Source organism: Lutjanus erythropterus, chromosome 19, assembly GCF_056507025.1.
Source record: "Lutjanus erythropterus isolate fLutEry1 chromosome 19, fLutEry1.hap2, whole genome shotgun sequence".
Lineage (NCBI taxonomy): Eukaryota > Metazoa > Chordata > Actinopteri > Lutjaniformes > Lutjanidae > Lutjanus > Lutjanus erythropterus.
Genome location: NC_139335.1, coordinates 18,299,881 through 18,320,913, shown reverse-complemented (window position 1 = coordinate 18,320,913; position 21,033 = coordinate 18,299,881). Strand labels below are relative to the sequence as shown.

Sequence of the window (21,033 nt, the reverse complement as noted above, 5' to 3'; positions counted from 1 at the left end):
TTCAGTGTGAAGTAATGTGAAACATCTCTCCGCTCTCTTAGCCCTGATATTGAACACACACATGTCCACGCACATTTCCGCTTAGCATGAAGCAACATATCCCAGAACACACACACAGACACACTGGAAAGATGGGCTGCTCTCGCCAGGCTCTGAAGCAGCACAATGTCCCCAGTCTCTGCTGCTGGATCTCTTACAGACACACACATCTGGCTCTGATCGAACTGTATAAACTGCCCGCCCTCTCCACACTGAGCTGGTTTAGTCTCTCACTGTTCGGGATCTACTCTACTATAGCAGAAGAGGTGAGGGGGGAGGGTGCGCACAGTCCCGTGTGTCCATCAAATGATAGATTCACTGTGCATTTTATAGCTTTCGCGTTTGTGTAACTCTAGTCGAGTGCAGCGGCCGGTCTTGGGAAAATGTTGAGCAGCTGTGGATTGTCAGCCGTGTTCGAGCGCACGCACACGCAGACGCACAGTCGACCACAGAGTGCCATTCAAGTGCTGTGCTTTTGTGTCACAGCCTGTCTTTGCTCAGGCAGGGGGCTGGTGTGAAATGGCCCCCTGTCTCTGTGCCTCATCCAGCAACGTTTCATGTCGATCCAGCACTGCAGATGTGACATAGGCTGGCCGGCAGCTGCTCGGTTTGCCTTAAAAGTCTAATGGAAGAGAGACAGGAAGGACAAGAGTCTGTGTGGGTGTCTGGGAGCATGCAAGCAATTTTGCACTTTTGTCTTTTTCAGCGTGCTCTTACATGAGTGTACGAAGCAGCACGTTGACGATGGCCAGTCTGTGTTGAAGTGTTGTTAACCAGGCCAGAATCTACCACTGTAAACACATGCAGGTGCTTGTGTCAAACTGTGGGAAAGACCTGAGTTCCTCAAACTGACCACAAGTCCTGTCATCCTCATCCAGCAGCTGTTCACACACGTTGTATATATGATTAGGTCAGACCTGTGACAGCTGGAACTGTAAATACTGTATGTTAGGAGGCACAGTGTCTTCATTCTGGAAGAGTTGTGAGTAACATCTGCCCTCTGGTGGAAGAGTTTTGTGTTACACATCTTTTTTTTCCCCCACATCTGATGTTTGCTTCTCTTCCCTCCCTCTTTGGTTCAGTTCAGTTCAAAGAGCGTTTTTCCATTGTATTATGGTTTTTATTTGTTTTGTTTTTAACAATCCTACAAATTTAATAGATTTTTACGAGAAATTCAGTGTTTTCTTCTCCCCGACACTGGCCCATTGTTTCACGGATTACCTCTTTGGTTTTTTGAACTGTGTACATTTCTAATGCTGGATGAGGCTGTTTGTATCGAAGTTTACATCTTTATGACTTTACGATGTACAATGTTTGGTCGGTTCCAGCGTGTTCCTCAGGCCAGGGTCACACACTGGGCCTCTCTAGTTCAGTTTCAATTTAGTGAGCTTTATTGGCATGAAAAGACAAGGCTTATGTTGCCAAAGCAAACAAAGATTAACAATAATTTTAAAAACACACACACACACACACACAAACATTGGTGGTTACTAATGATCTCTCATTCTCTTATGTTGTTTTTTTCCTTCTCAGTCTGCGGCCTCTTGATGTTGAATTCATGAGACGTCTCAGTAAGGTGGTCAACATTGTCCCAGTCATCGCCAAAGCGGACACGCTCACCCTGGAGGAGAGGGACTTCTTCAAAAAGAAGGTAACATCTTTCTTGCTCCATGTCTTCTTGTTGTTTTTCTCTAATAGGATTCTATTAACAATGAATTAATGAAATCATATCATGATAATGGAAATATTACAGTTTTATGAAGTCATATTGTGATGATAGCAATATTAAGGTGGAGGATTTGGTTCCAAAAAAAGTGACTGCAGTCGTATGGAAGTGGTTTGGTGACAAGTGTGCAATAGTGAAAAGGAGCAATACAACAAACTTATTTCACCACCTCAAGCAGAAGCACTAATTTCTGTTCTTCTGTTTTCTTGTTTTTTCTAACATTAAATCCACTTCCATAATCTTGAAACATCCTCTGTTTGTCTCCCTCTTCATACTTGCATTTTTCATGTTTGTGGTGCAGTAACTGGAGATGGGATGAGTTCCTGTGGTTTTCTATGGTGGCTCTTTCTTGTACTCTCCACTCACTCTCTGGATAGTCAGAAAACATGGATACTTTCCCGCTAGAGCTCAAGAGCAACTCTGTCTTTCTTTCCCACTCTTCACCCTTTACTTCTACACTTCCTCCACACAGTTAATAAGGCTGCAGCCGTTCATTTTTGTTTTTATTGGCAGCATTTTCAAGGATTTCAGGATTTCCCCTCCTCTCATTAGCAATGAGGAGGCTAAACTCCCTCTGGTTTATGTGTGCAGTGTGCACACTGTGTGTGTTTGTATATGTGTGTGTGTGCACACGTTTATGCATAGGCATCGATCTTGTGAGGTGTTTTATTTTGTTTGTACACAGGGAGCAATTAACGACTAAGCCCAAACTTTTGGAGTAGATTAGAATGCAGATTAGCGTTAATACCACGTTAATCTGCACACTGCGCAGATTTAGGTCCATTTGTTTGATGTCTCTCAAGACTGCATCAAGCATGTCTGTCTAATTACTCCTGCAATTAAAGGCCTTAGCTTTTATCCTTTGAAAACTGTAGCGGGTTAAAAGTTTGTTTTGTTTCTCTTTATGTTTGAACATGCTCTCACCAGATCAGGGAAGAGCTGCGAGCCAACGGGATTGACGTGTACCCTCAGAAAGAGTTTGACGAGGATGCCGAGGACAGAATGATCAACGAGAAGATCAGGGTGAGGGGATCATTTCAAAGCGCAGGTCCTAACAGATGTATGCAGCAGGATATGCGACGCTATTATGCTCATTTATGCTCAGACATGCCTTTCCAGAGAGCGCAGCCATCGTTAATCCACTCAGAGTCATTTTAAATGTACTTAAATCATTTCTGACTCCATTGTCTGTTGTGAACAGGAGATGATCCCGTTCGCTGTGGTGGGCAGCGACCAGGAGTACCAGGTCAATGGCAGGAGGCTGCTGGGGAGGAAAACCAAGTGGGGAACCATTGAAGGTATAACTCTCGTTCTCCTCGTCTTTCCTCTAGTTCCAATCCCTGTTTTCTAGGGCTGTTCCATGTTGAATCAGATTTGGCAGCATAATACAAATATTTGATGATTCATTTTCTTTCTTTTTTTTCAGTTCAGTGTCTCCAAATTTAGCTTATATAAGTATGTGTTACCAGTAAGATTTGTGTTTTAATGCCTCTGTTCATCATATGTGATGTGAAAACTTCAGATTTGAAAGTAAAAGCACTCCATGCTTCTTCATGACGTTAATTAAGGGTTAATTTTGGGCAAACCAGAGTTTGTGATTGTTTGAACAGTGATTTTTTTATTTTCTTTTGTGATCAAATATTTATTGAGGATCCTGTTACGCATAACAAACAGTAATGGTGTGCACAATGTTGATATACAAAACAAAAGCAAACAAACAAACAAAAACATCATAATAATAATACAAATAAACTAATGGCAAATCCCACCTCCTAAATCTCCATATAATACACTGAAGGGTGTGTATGGATGACAATGCAAAATGATTCATTAAGTAATAATTTAATAAAAGATTTTTTTTTAAAAAGGCGAATACAGAACTAATAATTGAAATATTAGCCAAATCAGTACAACATCCAAAATTGCAGAGACAGCACTTCAGTGACACTCAGCTTAATATTTTCCAGTCAAAATGAAATGCAAGAAGACAAATTTGAAACATTTTTGGTTTCAGTTGAGTTTGAATGAAGCCAACGATGATTTAAAATGACAGTGTTTCAAAGGGGATCTGGTTAGTTTGGCGAGAGCAATAAAAAGGCTGTTTGTGGTTAAACAAAATGAAACGCATTCACCAGCTAATAAAAAAAATATATTCATGATTCCCTTTATTGATAGTTCTTAATTAAAATGCTGTCACTGTGCATTTCTGTAAGATTCCATGTTTTTTTATCCTGTTATTGTAATAACACTGATGGACAAAAAAAAAAAAAGAAACAAAAACGACTTGTAGTCTGGAAAAGCTCAGTTGACTCCAGCTAATGATTTGAATCAGCGACTTTCAGGGGGCAGCCCTGCTGTTTTCCTTTTTTTTTTCTTCCATTGAAATTTACTTTGAAAGACACTTCCATGACAGAATGTGTCAGAATGCACATAACTAATTGGGAAGTGTTTTTGTTGAGGAGAAAAGACAAAAGGGAGCTGGGTAAAGACCTCACTGAGGCCGTCAGTCAATAAAAACAATGCTTCATTCAGTTTTCAGACTGGTGTCGTGTGCCGTGCAGCTGGATGAGGCCTCCAGCAGATACAGTCTGTCTGAAGAGGCCTGATTTGTTTACTTGGTTCCCCCACTCCACGTGTCCCCTTTTGTATTACAAAGGACACACTGTGGATGTTCACAAAGGAGAGGAAGAGGAAAACTTCATAGTTGTTTTTGTTGAAATGTATAACAACTAATAGATTATTGGTTGATTGTGTATTATTTGCTTTTTTAATGTTATTTATCTTCATCAGCTGGCCAGCAGTACCAGCGCAGCCGTGTGTTTTGTTAACATCCATTCTTACTGCAGGATTTGTCTTTCAATATTTAATTATGTTATCCACTCCAGACAGGAGGCACCACCCCTCTATCAAGTATCTCATTAAGGAAGTTTCATTTCCTGCAGAGTGTGCTGTGCAGACACACACACACACATGCGCACACGTCTTTGAGCAGATAGTCTCTTATCTCTTCAAAAGGACTCTATGTACATGAAGTTAGTAACAGAGATCTTTATTGGTTGAGGGCATCAGTATGCATCGGCGTCTACAGGGAGATCACACTGAGATCACTGACTCCACCTGGTGGATTGTTAAGGAAACCTTTCAGAAACAAAACATTGTCTGTCCTGTGGGACTTTTTTTCACCAGTCACCCCTGTTGTTGCCTGTTTTAGCTCGCTTTCAATTATTTCTGATAACTCATAACTTCTCTCTGTCCTTTAGTTGAGAACATAGCCCACTGTGAGTTTGCCTATTTACGGGATCTCCTCATCAGGTGAGGACATTTTGTCTCCATAACAGTCTTAAATTCTCTCATGTCGCCTTGTGTCTTTGTGTTCATAGATTTCCTCTAAACATGTTTTATGACATATAAAATTCTCTGCTTAAATGTTAATGTTAATTAAACCATTTACAAAACATAACGAGTTATAGAAATAAATACTACACATCTCATCCTGTTATTGCCAAATTAGTAACCAATCCTGTTGCAATAAAAGGATGACTTTTTGAGTTTTTTTGGATCCCAAAAAAACACTTAAACATGCCAGTCCTTTTCTTTTGTTTGAGTGATATCTCAGAGAAATGTTTCCCTTTCAGCAGATAGATGTGAAAACAGTTTGCACGCTGTACATTCATCATCACACATCAAACAATCAGCAAAACACACTTTTGAGCAGAGGAGGGCTGTGGATATTATTGTTAAGTGTGTCTCTTTTATTAATTATGGCTGTGTGCATGTGTTTCTTTCAAGGACCCATATGCAGAACATTAAGGACATCACCAGCAGCATCCATTATGAAATGTATCGCGTGAGGCGCCTCAATGAGAATAACACAGTGGTGGCTCATGCCAACGGTATCCCAGAACATCATCTTGCCGCTCATGAGATGTAGACGACCCCGTGTCCCACTGCAGTCGACCTCGACTGGGTTATAATTCATTTACAATGAGACTTCATTGACAGTCTTCCCTCCACTCCATCCAGCTCCTCCTCACAGGTGGGACAGAAACTTAAAAGCCTGCCAGTGGGACTTTATTTTCAGTGACTTTTGGCGGCCGAATGGACTGTTCATTAACAAACATTATCCTCTCACTATCGCTGACAAAGAGGGTGAAGAGAAGTTTGATTCTTTGTAATGTGCTGCAGCTTGATTTTTACCTGCTTCCACATCTTACAGTTAAACTTTGTGGTTTTCACTTGTGGTGCCGAACATTAGGCATCTGCCAAACAGAACAGACTGACGCTTAATATCAGGATTTAATGTCAGGATTGCCTTAATCAATAACATGTTAATCTCGTCCACTTTTATTTTTCTCAAGTTTTATGTTTTTTTTTTCTATCAGTGCTTATAAGAATTCATGCCGTAACAGAAGCACAGTTTTCTGTCTTTATGCACACAGCTTTACCAACATATGTGGGAGGTGATGATATTCATTATTGCACTTGTTCACTACATGTTGGAAGAGTGCTGGGCAGCACTTTGCCAGCATGTGACACACACACAGTCATACCAGCCTGTGTGTGTGTGTGTGTGTGTGTATGTGTGTGTGTGATGCAGCGTCATTCAGCTCTGTCCCCATAGTGAAACAAAGAAGGTTACTACATAGCACATTATCTTTTTTGTCACAAGCTGTGTTTTGCTTTAAATGTTCATGTCATGTTGAGTATGGATGTCAGGCCCCTGACATCATTTTAAATTCCCAGTAATTAATATCATGGTTTATTAATAGATATATCTTAAGAGTGATTTAAGATGAATAAGTATTTATGCACGATATAAAATGTGAATGTTTGTCATCAGTTTTGGTCCACTTATTCAGATTACTGACACATGCACTCACTCACTTACTTTTCCTGCTTTTGGGCCCTGATATCATGGTGCCGTATTTATTGGAGGATGTTTGCATGTTGGTTGAAACTGGAAAGAGAGCAGGTTTGTTGGTGCCAAGTTGAGCTACATTTGGACATTTTTCAACCCCCCCCCCCCCCCCCCCCCCCTAGTCTAGTCTTCCATTGAGCAGCCAACTTTTTCTTCTATTTTCCATAATATACCAAGGATCTTTCTCTGTTTGAACCATATATAATTCCCTAAGCTGTCACTGTCATGCTCTGTCCTGTATATTCTTATGTGTTCTGATGCATTTTTGTACTTGTATTATTGATAATAACAAATTTTCCTTTATCTTATTTTAAAGAAATAAAGATTAAAGTTGTAAATATATATTTTCTCAGATTTCCTTTAATTTTCTCCCCATTATTGAACTTTTTCCCTTTATAACTACACTGTTTTCCCCCCAACAACACTAACCCCCATTCCAAAAAAGTTTGTGACGTCGAAGAAAAGGAGTATATGTAAAGCATAAATAAAAACAGAAGAAGAACAAGGTATTTAATGATAGTATTTAATGTATTTGATTGTTTGTGACTGAGGACAGTAATTGTCGAAGTTTTGAAAGTGAATTTTTTTTTTGCCAGTTTTTCTTGATGAATGAATTAATGTGCTCAGTAGTCGGCCGTTCCCGTTATTGTGCTTTATGCTTCATAATGCACCATACATTTTCATTGAGAGACCGGGTTGGGCTGCCGGCAGGTCAGTCTAGTACCTGAACTCTTTTACCAAGAAGGCACATGCAGAATGTGTCTTGACACGGTCCTGCTGAAATAAGCAGGGACGTCCCAGAAAAAGATGTCGTCTGAATGGCAGCGTAGTATGTTGCTCCAAATCCTTTATGTACCTTTCAGCATTTGTTCATTGTTACCCATGATGCCATGAGCACAAACACGCCTCCATACGGTCACAGATGCTGGCTTTGAAGTTACTGTTGGTAACAATCTGGATGGTCCTTTTCTTCTGTAGCCCAGAGGACACGATGGCCATGATTTCCATAAAACAATCTGAGAGATTTTTCCTAACTGTCCCCAAGCCCATGTAGTGTCCTTTATACAATTATGTGGGTTTTTAATGCAGTGCCACCTGCAAGGTTGAAGGTCACAGGCATTCATTTTTGGTTTTTGGCCTTGCTCCTTACTTGCAGAGATTTCTCTGGACTCTTAAAAGCCTCTAATGATATTATGGATTGTAGATGGTAAATTCTCTAAATTAAAGTTTAGTATTTTTGGACATTGGTTGATAAACTGTTGGACTCTTTGCCCACACAGTTTTTCACAAAGTGGTGAACCCCACCCCCTCCATGCTTAAGAACAGCTGAGCCATTCAAGGATGGCCCTTTAATACCTAATGATAATACTATCACCAGTTACCAGTCAGCCTGTTTACCTTTAAATTTTTTTTGAGCGTTTCACATTTCCAGTTTTTTGTTGCCCCTGTTCCAACATTTGTATGTATATATCTTGTCTTTGAGCTTTATTCAATTGAATACGAGTCCAAAAGAATGTACACATCATTGCATTCTGTTTTTATTTACATTTTATTCAACATGCCAACTGTTTTGGAAAAGGAGTTTGTACATTTTACAGACTCGGCCTGCAGAGGAGCTCAAGATGAACAAGACTCTGACTGTATAGGCTCCAAAAGACCACACTTGAGATAATTTTCTACCACACTGAATCCCAATAGCATTTAATCGCAGGTGTAATTCATATACTGAAGCACTTTAATTGTCAAGTCATTAAGCTTTTCCTTGATTAGCCTCTGAAGTCAATATAGCCGCCTGCTAGGTCAGTGCATGGCTGATTAGCACTAATTACTTGAATGCATAAGTGAGTGTTTTCTTCCTTAGTCAGAGAGACGGGAGAAGACGAGTCCTGAGTGCCGGGTGATGCCTTGGATCAGTGTGAGCGTGTGCAGACGTCATCATCCTGAAGTAGTGGAGCAGCACAATGTAGACAGATCCGATACACTGATGTCAACTAAAAATGGCATACAAGCTTCGTTCCATTTGAGATTACTTTACGCATTAAAATGTCAAAGAACCACTAGACCTATGTTCTAAATTTTGTTGAGCTGTGGACTTAATTATTACAAATGTTTACAACAATGTTCAAACCAAAGGAATCTGTAATTTTATTCATGGTAACGATGCTTTACTGGTTGCCTTTATCCCCTCTAGTTGCTATAACTTCCCGGGACACAAGGGAAAACACCAGCTGACACACCTGAGAGTGAAGAAGGAAGTTGGTAAATATGACTAACATTAATAAAACTTTCATACATTTCCTTAATTGTGAAAATGCTTTCTGCCTGAGTCATATCATGTAGATTTTCATCAGCAATGACATAACAATGTAGACAACTCTTCATGATACCACACTACTTCACAGAATCATCAAAGTCAGCCTTGAGAACGACCACTCCCCACTTGGGGTGAAAAAAAGCACTGTACCATAAAACCGCTGTTTTTAGAATGGAGTCTGTTTTCTTGTTTTATGCAAAGACCTCAGAATTTGTGTTGACCACCTGTCAAATTAGAGTAGTTGTTTTCACCAAAAAAGGGGCGACAGCATGACGCAGGAGCAAAGTACCCAGATTGGTCGCTCTCAAACTCTCAAAGTTTAAGTATTTGGCAACCTGTGAATGAGCCTGAAAGTCAACAATCTTCAAGTGCATGCTGTCATGTGACCAGACAATCAGTCAATCATCAGTCAGCCTCTCTATGATTAGATCAGTGGTTCTCAACCTTTTCGAGTCACGAACCCCCAAAATAATCAGGTTGGCGACCCCGACAAAAAATCCATATTGCAGAAAGTCAGGGTGATGTTTCTGAAGCTTGATGGGAGCTCAGGGCTGTTGGAAGCACTGGAGCCTTGAATTTCTCAGTTGGTGCTGTTGCTGTCAGACTCCCATGTGACCCACCTAGGGACACAATATCCATCTCTTGTCCAGTCTCCTGTTGGCCTTAGTTTTGAGAAGCCATCACTCCACAGCAGTTGTTCCATGTGATAGCTAAAACTGGCTACAGCTGCTTGGCTAAGAATAATATTGTGGCACAAGAGCGCCACATTGAGAAACTGTGCATTCCAGTACCCATACTACCATAATATTTGTTATGCCAGAAAAAGATTTATTATGTCCCAACAAATGCAGTGTGTCAAAAATACCAGGGTGAGGACTACATCTGCATCTGATATCATACAAACCAGCACGCTTTTCTGGTGATTCTGACTCACAGTCCTTTGTGATGGGTGCATGAGCAAGAGGGTCAAAGCTCAAGGCGCATTGTTATGAAGCATATAGTGTGACCACTCTCCACAATATTATATATTATTCTCTCAACCATCTGGAGACTCTCTGAAATTATCTTGCAGCCTCCTTGGGGTTTCTGAACCCCAGCTTGAGAACCACTGGCTTAGATGTTTGCATTAGCCGAGGTTCGTTTTTCTGTTTTATTAATTCCCATATTCCCCATGCAGAGTACTTCAAAATGGCGACTCCCTGCATCGCTCCTTCAAAATGGCGTCTGCCATCCCCGATCTTCCGCAGTATTAAGATGGCACGCGCCGGCTACACCCATGGCCCCCGACCCTCAAGCAAACCCGTACCCTCAACTCAGAAGTTGAGACCCCCACATTCTCATACTCCTTTTCTTCAACTCTCTCCATCTCCCCTGGGAACAACTGGGAGAGAAGCAGCTGCATCTCTGCTCAGCGCTGGCCGCTGCTCGTCCCCTCTCTGCACGCCACCCAGCAGTCGTCCTGTTGGCAGCCACCCAGCGCTTCACCGCCTGCCTTAATGACATTCATTAATGAGCTGCATTCTTTCTGGATACTAATGAAGTCAGGCGACTCAGACAGGCTATTGGTTTGCTCAGTGTTTGCTTATATGTAGAGGTGTACAGTGGTTGTATTTCAGGTTTAATGCCACACACAATGTTTGGACATTATATGTCAGCTTGGATACATATTTAGTTTTACACACAGAGTACATCAACTTGCTCCAGATCGCACCACGCCAGCTGATTTAACGCAGGTTTGCCACTCTGCTGCCAGATTGCACTGCAGATTCAAGTATGTCATCCAACCTAGACAGACACACCACTCTAGGCATTATGGGATGGGTATTAATATACAGGAGCTTGCTTATTGGTCAGACCTGGCACAGTGTGATGGACGGGACCTATCAGAGCAGAGCAAGCCCTCTGGACAGGAAGCATTTTGATAAATACTCCTCCTGGTTAATGTGTGACTGCATGAATATGCAAGAGGTGGTTACAGTACTGTACATATCAGTATATTTGGTGCACACACCTGAACTATAGGAGGATTTTTACTTTGTGTGAAAATCAGATGTTTTTATATCACAGATGACAAAGAAAGTTTAATGCCTTTCTTCATGAGTATTACTGGTAAACCATACTCATGTGGGCTAATATAAAAGTTTTGTGTGGTGCACTGACCTGGAAAAAAAGAAGAATGAATTCTCGAATATTGATGTTGTACAGCCACATTTGATTTGACTGAAAAAATTCTCAGCTGGGGACAACGATGCATTGCGCCTCATCGCTATGTCTTGTTATCGAATCTGCCCAGCTCATCTGCATACTGTAGAACCAACGTGCCACCAATTAACACCCGTTTGTAACACGAGTATTCTATTTAGCATGCACCACGCCATTTTTTCCCCTCTGATTTATTAATTAGCTAACTTGATAGCAAAATCTGTGGAGATATTTGTGCCAGTGTGATGCCTTGTGTGTGTGTATGTGTGTGCATGCATGTGTGTTGGAGATCATGTTGTGCATACATTTGTTTTTTTGTGTGTGTGTGTGTGCATGTCTACCTCGCTTACTCTCCCATCTCATGGCATGAGTTGTTGTTGTTTGCCCCCATTTGTCTCCTCCTTCCCCCCATCTGCTGTTTCTCCTCTTCTCCTTTGTTGGCAGACACCTCACCTTCTCCTCCTCCTCCATCCATTCCTTCCTCCCGCCTTATTTCTCCCTCTGATGTCAGTTTCCACCCCTGCTCTTGGCTCTGTGCCAGGCACTCAGACATGTAGGGGGGAGGGGCTGCAGACCATATGCAAATGATCCGACTTTATGCAAATCAGCCCTGCTCTTAATTAAAAGTCAGCTGCAAATTCAATTAGCCGACTGAACAGAGAGTGAGGAAGTGGGTTCGCTTGGATGGTGTGATGTGGGTTTGGTGGAAGAAAATTCCCAAAAACATTGCGTGGGTGGGGAGTCGGAAAAACAAAGAAATCACGGCTGGGTGGTTCTGGGGGAGATGAGATTTTTTAAAAGGGTTCAAAGGGGTTCAAAGGGTCACTTCATCGTGGAAATAAACTCTTCAAGCGGTCTAACTGATGCCACTGGTCATAATAAGATAATGCAGGAGTGTATGGTACTATATACAACACTGGCATGCCAGTTGACATACACACTGCTAGAAAGCACTTGAGAGAGAACGATCCAGACAGAGAAGGAGGGAGGTGAGACTGAGAGAGAGAGAAGAGCATCGAGGGTAGCTCCTGCCTCTGGCTAATTAATGTGAGTAATTAAACTAGTCAGAGATGTGTGTCAACGATTATGCTGCTGCAAGCGATCATGTGAATGTACTGTATGTATATGCGTACTTGTAACTGTGCATGCTCATGTGTATAATGTACAGAGGCTCATGTTTTCCCGTCTGGAATCTGTAGGCTTCGTGAGTTTTTGGTCTTCATCTGTTATGCTGCTCTCAACTTGGCATGGACAAAAGCGTTGATGTTTAGTATCATGGTCAACTCACTAAACTGCACAGACAAGAATTAAAGGGACAGTTTTCCCCAAAATCAAAAATGCATATTTTTTTTTATCTTATCTGTAGTGCTATTTATTAATTAGTAGCCCTTTTCCATGTATGAGTGATGGCTTGGCTTGGCTTGGTTTGGCATGTAAGCTTGACACAGCAAGGGTTTGCATTTCCATTACAGCAGGGTTACCCACTTGAAGGTGAGTCCTTTAACCTAAGACAAGCTTAGCTTGAGTTATGCGTCTGTAAAACAGCAAACACTTAATGTCCTATACACTGTTCACATTGTCAAGTCCCCATGTTTTATTGTTATCTAAAAACAGCAAAATCAGGCTGTTGGTTTTCATCATCATCAAACATGACTCCTATCCACATGAAAGCAAACATGAAACAGTAAAATTAAGCAGATAAAAACAGCGATGCTGAGAATCACCACAGCCTACGTTGAGGCAGACCCAGCATGCTTTTGCCCCACTCCAGTGAAGGTCCGTCTCAGACACAACTTGGCACAGCTTGGCGTGTTATAAGTGGTAATGAAAATGCAAATCAGCATGGCACAGTGACTGAGAAGTCAGCCATAAAGATGTCTGCCTTCTGTTGAATATAGGGAAACTAAATGATACTCAGCTTGTGGTGCTTGAAGTGCCAAAAAATTAATTTAAACAACTCCAAAAATCAGACCCTGATGGGAGCATTTTCATGTAGGAAGTCTTTTCTGTCCACTGGACTGCACCTGCCAATCGTATCACCGTGCAGAAAGAATTGTGCATCTAGTCATGGATGAAAGGTTGAGGACGCTATTAATGTTTAACTTCTACTTCTGAGATAGACAGTACAAGAAGCTGGGTGATATGACTGATTGAAAGATTGCTTTTATTATTTTTATTACTTGTAATATTAAATTTTTTCTCTGGTTTTATTTTCTCCCGCAAAGCACTTTGATGATTTTCCCTTGTATGAAAGGTGCTGGATAAATAAAGTTTATTATTATTACTATTATTAGTAGTAATAATATTATTATTATTATACGAATCATCATCAGGCAGTGGCTGATGGGTTCTGAGATTTTGAATTGTAGGACTGAATGCAAGGAAAAGCCCAGTTTGTCTGTTCTGAGCTCATCTGTAGTTTATGTGTGTGGGTGTGTTTGTGTACATCATCTGCATGCAGGACTTACCGCACACCAAAAGATCCAATCAGTGTGTATATGCGCCTGGGGACAATCCTAAATGTGCTCCTGTAGAAAGGACACGCTCGCCAGATTGGTGTTTGACTTTCCTGCTCAAGTCTCCTGACAGCCTGCAAATTTCATCAGAGATAGCACGAATAAAGCCGGCCAGCTCTCTGGAAAAGAGGGTTTTAAAGCCAGTTTGATGTATGCAGCCAGGTGAGACTGCAGGTGAATAGTAATGGATAGAAATAGGATGGAAATGATGCAAGCCAGAGCTGAAAACGGAGAGGTTGTTGACAAATGGAGTCCAGCAAAACAGTGTTTTGTATGTACATGTTGCAACAATGGAAGCTGTGACTGGACAAGGAGGTGGAAAGCAGGTTGAAGGGGAGATTCAAGTAATAAGAAATTAATTTTCCCCATGGTTGCACATCAGTTTCAGCACTGATACGGAGGAGGGAGGTGCATGAACACACACACACGAAATACTTCAGCTACATAGAATCAGCCCTTCCTCCACTTGGGTGCCGATAATTTGAAAAAGTAGATCAACATGAAAAAAAACGAATGCAGGAAAGGAAAGTGTGACAGGAAGCCTGATGGCAAAGTAGACTGAAAACTGTCTTGAGTGAGTAATCAGATACAGCAGGAAAGAAGAGAGGTAGAGGCAAATAGATGCACAAGATGAAACTGAGAGCAGAGAAGCGCCCTCGATCAATTCCAACCTCTGACCTCAAAGCTGACAACAATCCAGGGCCTGGTTACATCAAATGGACGTACACATTGTCTTAAACCCTCTTTTCAGTCAGAACGGGAGGAAACTTTAAACCTAGTTAGAAGCAGGCATAAAGTCAAAATCTAGGCTGCGTAATACAGATGTGCGTCCTTTTTTTTTGCACACAAAGACTTAAATAACTAACCTAAAGCAGTAGTAGTTTAAGTAGTAGTATATGTAATGCATAACTTTTGTAGTAGTAATGTATAAGTTTTGCCAACTATATAATAAGGCCTAAACAATTAAGATTTCACATCAGCCTGTCTATTTTATCTGAACAGCCATTCAACTCTGTAATTATTTCTCTCCGAGTCGACTGCATCTTATGAAAAGGATAGTGTACAGTAAGCAGGTAATTATTGCAGAATAAACCCTGACATGGTGATGGCAGAGGGGTTATGAATCACCCTGAAGTGGTTTACTACCTGCTCACTATACTTTAACCTGCTTATGAAGGCTACTTACTTAAAAATCTCAATGGTTAAGCATAAAACATTGATTTAAAAATGATTTCTCAGGCAAGATCGGCACTTATATCTTCAGATATAAGATATTTATATTTAAGATATTTATATCAGATATTTTGCTCCATTTTTCTGGAACAAAATTTACAAAATAGACCGCCACATTGACACATTGATACTGACAGGGCAGTTAAAAATTCTGGTTAGAGAATTTATTCATTTTATTTGTGATTGTTTTAGATAATATACTTGTCTTTTCAAATTCTTTTATACAGATGCCAAGGATATTTTAAAATGTAATATTTGTTATTTATTGTGCTGTGTCTATATGAATCTATATTTAAAATTTTAGTATTTTATTTTTATGTATTTTTCATACGTCCAATACTACTCCATTTTTATTAAGATTTTTATCATTTTATCCTACTTTTCAGTCTATACTCAGGTCTCACTTATAAATCAGATCTTGATCTCAGTGTGATTTCCTGATTAAATAAAGTGTATATTTTAGTTCTCCTCTAGTCCACAGGAATAGTCTGCAACATGCTGCATCACTAAGATCAGGATTTGTAAACTGCTGTGGAGATGACGTATTTTTGTATCCTAATCTGGAAGTTAGCATCGTTCTGGTTCCCTCCACAGAAAGCCAAAGGTATTTTTTTTCACTGGATTTTGGATTAATGCAGACAATAATCTCTGTGGCAAACAAAAGTTTCTGATACTTACATATTTTGCAGAGATAATCTTAACAAATGAATACCACTTTAATAGGGTCGTCCCATTCAACCACTTGTTAGCAGCCACCTTTTTTTAAGACAAATAAAACCTTCAAATTTACAAGTGGAGTATTTACTGACATATTTCATATAGAACAAAACATGAAAATCTCTTAAGTTTGTGGTAACCACAGACTTTATTTCAGGTATCTATCCAAAAACCCATTCAAAAAAAATGCTGAGACATAGGAACTGAAAGACCAACTCAGCAGTTTGGACCAGGCTTAATAAAGACCAGTTGGTGCAACCAGCTCCAGGTGGCACCTCCAACTTTTAACATCAAGTCTTGGTTGATTGTCTGTCAAACTTTTTGTCTCCCAGGTTATGGAACTGCTATCAGGCGACTACAGAGACACTGAGGACAAACACATCACAAACAGCACAGCACAGGTAGGTGCCTGTGTGTGGATGTTAACTTTAATTTCCCCACTGGTTGTCAATCATAAACAGCCAAGATGACTGGCATGATAAACCCCTCACAAAGCCTCCAGTACCCATCTAATTAAACAAATCTCGCCGCAGGAAGTCAATTGGGATATTAAAGGAGATATTCCTTAAGCCTAATCCTTAAACTAAGCCACTTTCACCTCCTTGGCCCCTATTATGTCAAAAATGCCGTAAGATTACCTGAAAAAGTAAACTGCTTTATTGCCATGTGCACATCTGCCCTCAGGGCTTTTGCTCCCACTCCATCAACTTGTATGAAAGGTTTGATATAGTGAGGGTTTAATATCATGTGAATGGTGACCACCCACTACACAAACATACACACACACACACACACACACACACACACACACACACACTCTCCCCCTGTGGCTGCAGCAGTCAGTCAGTCAGATATGAACCAATAAAGCCAGCCTCTCTAAGCCTGCAGTGAGAGGCACAGGGAGAACGTGCTCTTTATTAGAGCAGAAATGTTGGCACAAAGTCCCTCTGTAAATTCACTCTGCGCTGCTCTACTGATTCTCCGCCTTCACTTCGTCTCCACGGCACCTCTGTCTCCACTTTGTTCCTGTCTCTGTCTCCGCTCTGATATATTCAATATTGTTAGGCCTGGTGTTTTTTTGGTTTTTTTTGGTCTTAGTTTTCCACATGCAGCTGTGAGGTTTCCACCCACTATACTGTTGACAACAAAAGCGTTTCTGTGTTGGCTGCATTCCACTGTGAGAGGTGGGTGTAGAGCTTTCTATTGATCGATGACTGTCATATCAGGAGAGATATATTTAGATACCTGATGTTGCGCAGACAATCAGAGGAAAGGCGTTGCGCGTGCGAGTTTGCATGTATGCATATTTGACAGAAACCATGAGCAATTATGATGTTAAATAATCAGCAGTGTGTTATTGCTCATAATTAGAGGTCCTGTGATTCACCGGATTAAAAGCACAGTATGTAAATAAGTGAAGCCTCAAGTCTGGCAGTGCAGGGGTTGCCTTGGTGTGTGTGTGTGTGTGTGCGTGCGCCTTGGTTTCCTGCAACCTGAGTGTGTGCAGGCAAGAGAAGAGTGTGGAGCTGCTGAGTGACGAACTGAAACTTGGGTGGTGCTTGGTTTTGACTCGATCATCAGAAAAAGTTTGTACAACATGCACAATGGCAAAACAATGTGTGCAAATCATGCAAGAGTCTCACAAATATTCCAGCCATGACCCAGTTCTACTTGTAAGCAGTTTATAGATGTATTGGTAACACAGTTGAAAACTGAGTTACAGGTATCAAGTTCAACAGTCAATGTTGATACATTGTGAGAATCAAATGAAATGTATAATTGAATATCATCTGCATAAGAATGGTGGGAGATCCCTTTAAAATTACTTACTAACCGCCCAAGAGGAAGCAAGTACAAAGCAGACAGCAGTGGATCCAGGATAGAACCTTGGGGAACACCAGAGAACAGAGCTCCAGTCGGTAAAGCATGATAATAAGCAGTGACCAAGAAAGTCCTGTCTGACAGGTACCGATCTAAAGCTGATCCAGAGATACCCACCCACTGTCTGAGCCTCACAACAAATATATGGTGGTTTAGAGCATTAAAAGTAAAATTGTGATCCAGTTGAACCAGTTCAGAGCCAACTCCTGCATCACCCCACAGTAAAAGATCATTTGAGATTGTTTCTGTTGTGCAGAAATTAGACTGAAACTTGCCGAAAATGTTGGGCTCATCTAACACAGCTGTTAGCTGCTTTGCTACCACTTTTTCTAAGACCTTGGATAGGAAAGGCTACTTTGACATCCACCTGGAGCCTGTAGGCTTGGAGATTATGCATCATAGAAACAATGAGACTGTTTGTGCAAGAGGATTTCTCCTACTCTTTTCTATTTTTTACATTTTATCTCTGTCCATTGATTTGACTGTTGTATGTCTCATCATTATTTGGGTGTTGTTTGTCTCCTCCAGGATGTTCAAGGTGTCCCTCTCTATAAAACCAGGCTACATTTTTTATGGGACCTTGATTGTCTTGGTGGTGTTGCCAAAATGTCTGTTACATTTAATTGTGTGTGTGTGTGTGTGTGTGTGTGTGTGTGCGCGCGTGCTACATTGGCAGCCTATCCATTAACCTGGTGCTAATCTACACACTGCAGAAACAAGTGGATTAGAGGTTGCCAGCCTCAGCAGCCAATAGCATTTGACAGATGGTATCCTTCACTCAAACACAAACACATGCACAGGCATACACACATATACACACATTCACACCATCACACAAGTAGTCTCGGTTTGTGCTGTAATAATATTATAGAGTATACTCCCACATGAAATTAGATTTGTCTATTATGACTCGAAGCTGTGTGTGTGTATGTGTGTGTGTGTGTGTGTGTGTGTGTGTGTGTGTGGGTGGGTGGTGCATATTTACACCTATTTGTCTGTTTTCTCTCTGTCACCAAGACGCCCCATCTCAACAGTGTCAGCCACTGAAAAACACCCAGCTCCTTTCTGTCATTCATATCACAGGTTTTTACAGCCGTGCTAATGACATAAAAGAGAGAGAGCGGGGGAAACGCTGTCCCTGTAATCCCTGTTCAACTCCAAATGAGACTGCTTTATTAAGGAAGTGTGTGGTTTTATAATTTTAGCTATTTTCAACTGGCCTGCTCCGATGCCATTCATTACAGGACCCCTGGATGGTTTCATTCATTAAGGAGCATGCCTGTGTTCAAAGAGACACAAAAGGAGGCCACATTGTGCTTTAAAGATTGTTGGAATTGATGCAGAGATGCTGTGATACAGAGAATGAAAGCAAAAGGGCCTAATGTTCTTTATTCAGTGGATGGAAATCTACATCCTATTCGCGGCACGGCTAAAAGCATGCTGCTTAGTCAGTTAGACATTTTTCTGAAACCATGACACCTACGCACAGTATTTTCTCCTCCTTTTAATTAGATTGCTGTATTGAATAGTTTGCAGCGTTTAGATGATAAAGGTAACAAGAAACATTATGTTCTGTTTATTTTAATTAAACATACTACAAGGAGTTTATGCATGAAACTTTTATACTGATGCCTCTACATGACCTGCATAAACAAAACGTGACCATCAGTGAAAAGATCGGCTATTTCTAAACAGTTATTCCTAACGACTGCCACCATGTTGGATTCTCCTTGAAATCTGATTAAAATAAGCCTGTGTTTATATTTTCCCAGGCAATGTTACAGTGAGTCGTATGTCAGCCAGGTAAAATGAAGCAGGAGGAGATTTTTCTTGACATAATTTTATTTTTGACAGTATGTTTTTAGGTTCTGGGGTAGGAACACTGCCATTTCTGTCCACAGGAGCCTCCAGAGTCAACAAAATATGAAAGTTCCCTTTAGCACCAGAATGTTTTTTTTAGGAAAATCCACTCCACTTGTATGGGTCTGCTTCACCTCAAGTTATTTGCACAAAATAATCAATTCACTTTACATTGTGACGATGTCACAGATTTTTGAATTGCTTTTCTCAGCTCAAAGAAACTTATGGACAAATTACAGTTACAAATACAAAAAATCCATGGATCAAAAATTCATCAAAGAAAGAGTCATATTTGACTTTGTTTGCAGTCTGAGATGTCCCGTCAACAGTTTCTCAGATGTTTCTTTTATAACAGCAGCTTATTGGGAAAATGCTTTTGCAAGACCACAAGTAGGAGGAAAAACTGGACGCAATGCCCTTTCTACATCTGTCAGAGACTCCAGGAAGTTACTCAACAAGAAAACAAATAAGCCCATTTCCCAAAATGTCAAGCAATTACTTTAAATCATAACTACTGGAGTTTCCTACCACACTGTGATAATGTTAAAAAAACAAAAACAAAGCAAGTTTCATTTGGACAGATTATCTCAAGTAGGCCTCAAGTTTCACATTAATTTTCATTCCATAGTGTGATGATCTGAAACCAGTAGAGTGCATTATTCAGTACTGTAGTGCTGCAGAGATGTCCTGAACCACAGATCTTGTTCTCCAGATGTAAAAAATATATTTGTTTGGTACTGACCCCAACAAATATCACATCGTCACAATTTTAATTTTTTTTTTTTCAGTGAAAATAGAAATTGTGGTATTTGTGTTGTTTATTTTTTTTACCGTACTGTGCAGACTTAAATGATAAGAATGAATTTGATCATTATTTGCAGTTAAAGCTACTAATATTAACTTTCATATTTTGTTGATTTTGGAGGCCCTTGTGGACAAAAGCGGTAGTGTTTCCACTGTAATAACCATGAAATATAACATTAAAAATAAAATTCTCCTCTTGCTTCTTTTTGACTGACTAATGTACTATTCACTAAGATTTTGAGTGGGAAAATATATACTCAGACTCAAACTTCAGTGGCAGGCTTAACGCCAGACTATCTGCAAAAAGATCTGTTATTTCTATATAGTTGTTTATAATAAACAACAGAAACAACGGGTCTTGTTAAGTTACATATGTTACTGACAGGCATCTATAATTATTTTCTTAACAACTTGCTGTAGCTGTAAGTATAAGTAAAGCATATAAACCAAAACCACCTCATGTTTTTTAGTACCTGAATGGTTTCACTGTAGCTCTGAAGCACAGAAAGCTAATGGGCTGGTGCCGTTCTGACAGCAGTGTGTTGCAGCGTCTGTCCAACAGGACCACATGAAAGAAGTCAGGCTTTGAGAGCTCTGAAGGATGCAAATCTCTATAAAGTCAGAGAGGGGTTTGCAGAGCACTAATGTCTTGCTGTGGATTTATCCAGGATTTGGGAATCTTGTAAAGAGTGAAAGAGGATTTTCTGGCTGAGATTACGAGAATCTGAACAGGGAAGAGAAAACGTACCTCTCCTTTCTCTTCTCATCCTTTATTCACCTTCCTCTTCTTCTCTCTCATCTTCTCTAGATCTCTTGATCTTAC

The 21,033-nt window shown here is 40.4% G+C and overlaps 1 protein-coding gene across 6 annotated transcripts in view; it reads left to right on the top strand.

The window, feature by feature from the left end:
- Window positions 1–6,680, top strand: part of LOC146309632 (septin-9-like) — a 108,521-nt gene extending 101,841 nt beyond the window's left edge. For all 6 annotated transcript variants that reach the window (XM_084744126.1, XM_084744129.1, XM_084744127.1 and 3 more), the window contains 5 exons: window positions 1,573–1,690; window positions 2,693–2,788; window positions 2,967–3,063; window positions 5,026–5,077; window positions 5,555–6,680. In XM_084744126.1, the coding sequence (XP_084600252.1) occupies window positions 1,573–1,690; window positions 2,693–2,788; window positions 2,967–3,063; window positions 5,026–5,077; window positions 5,555–5,696 (505 nt within the window). In that variant the 3' untranslated portion in view covers window positions 5,697–6,680. The remainder of the gene's footprint in view (window positions 1–1,572; window positions 1,691–2,692; window positions 2,789–2,966; window positions 3,064–5,025; window positions 5,078–5,554) is intronic.
- The last annotated feature ends 14,353 nt before the right edge of the window (window positions 6,681–21,033 follow it).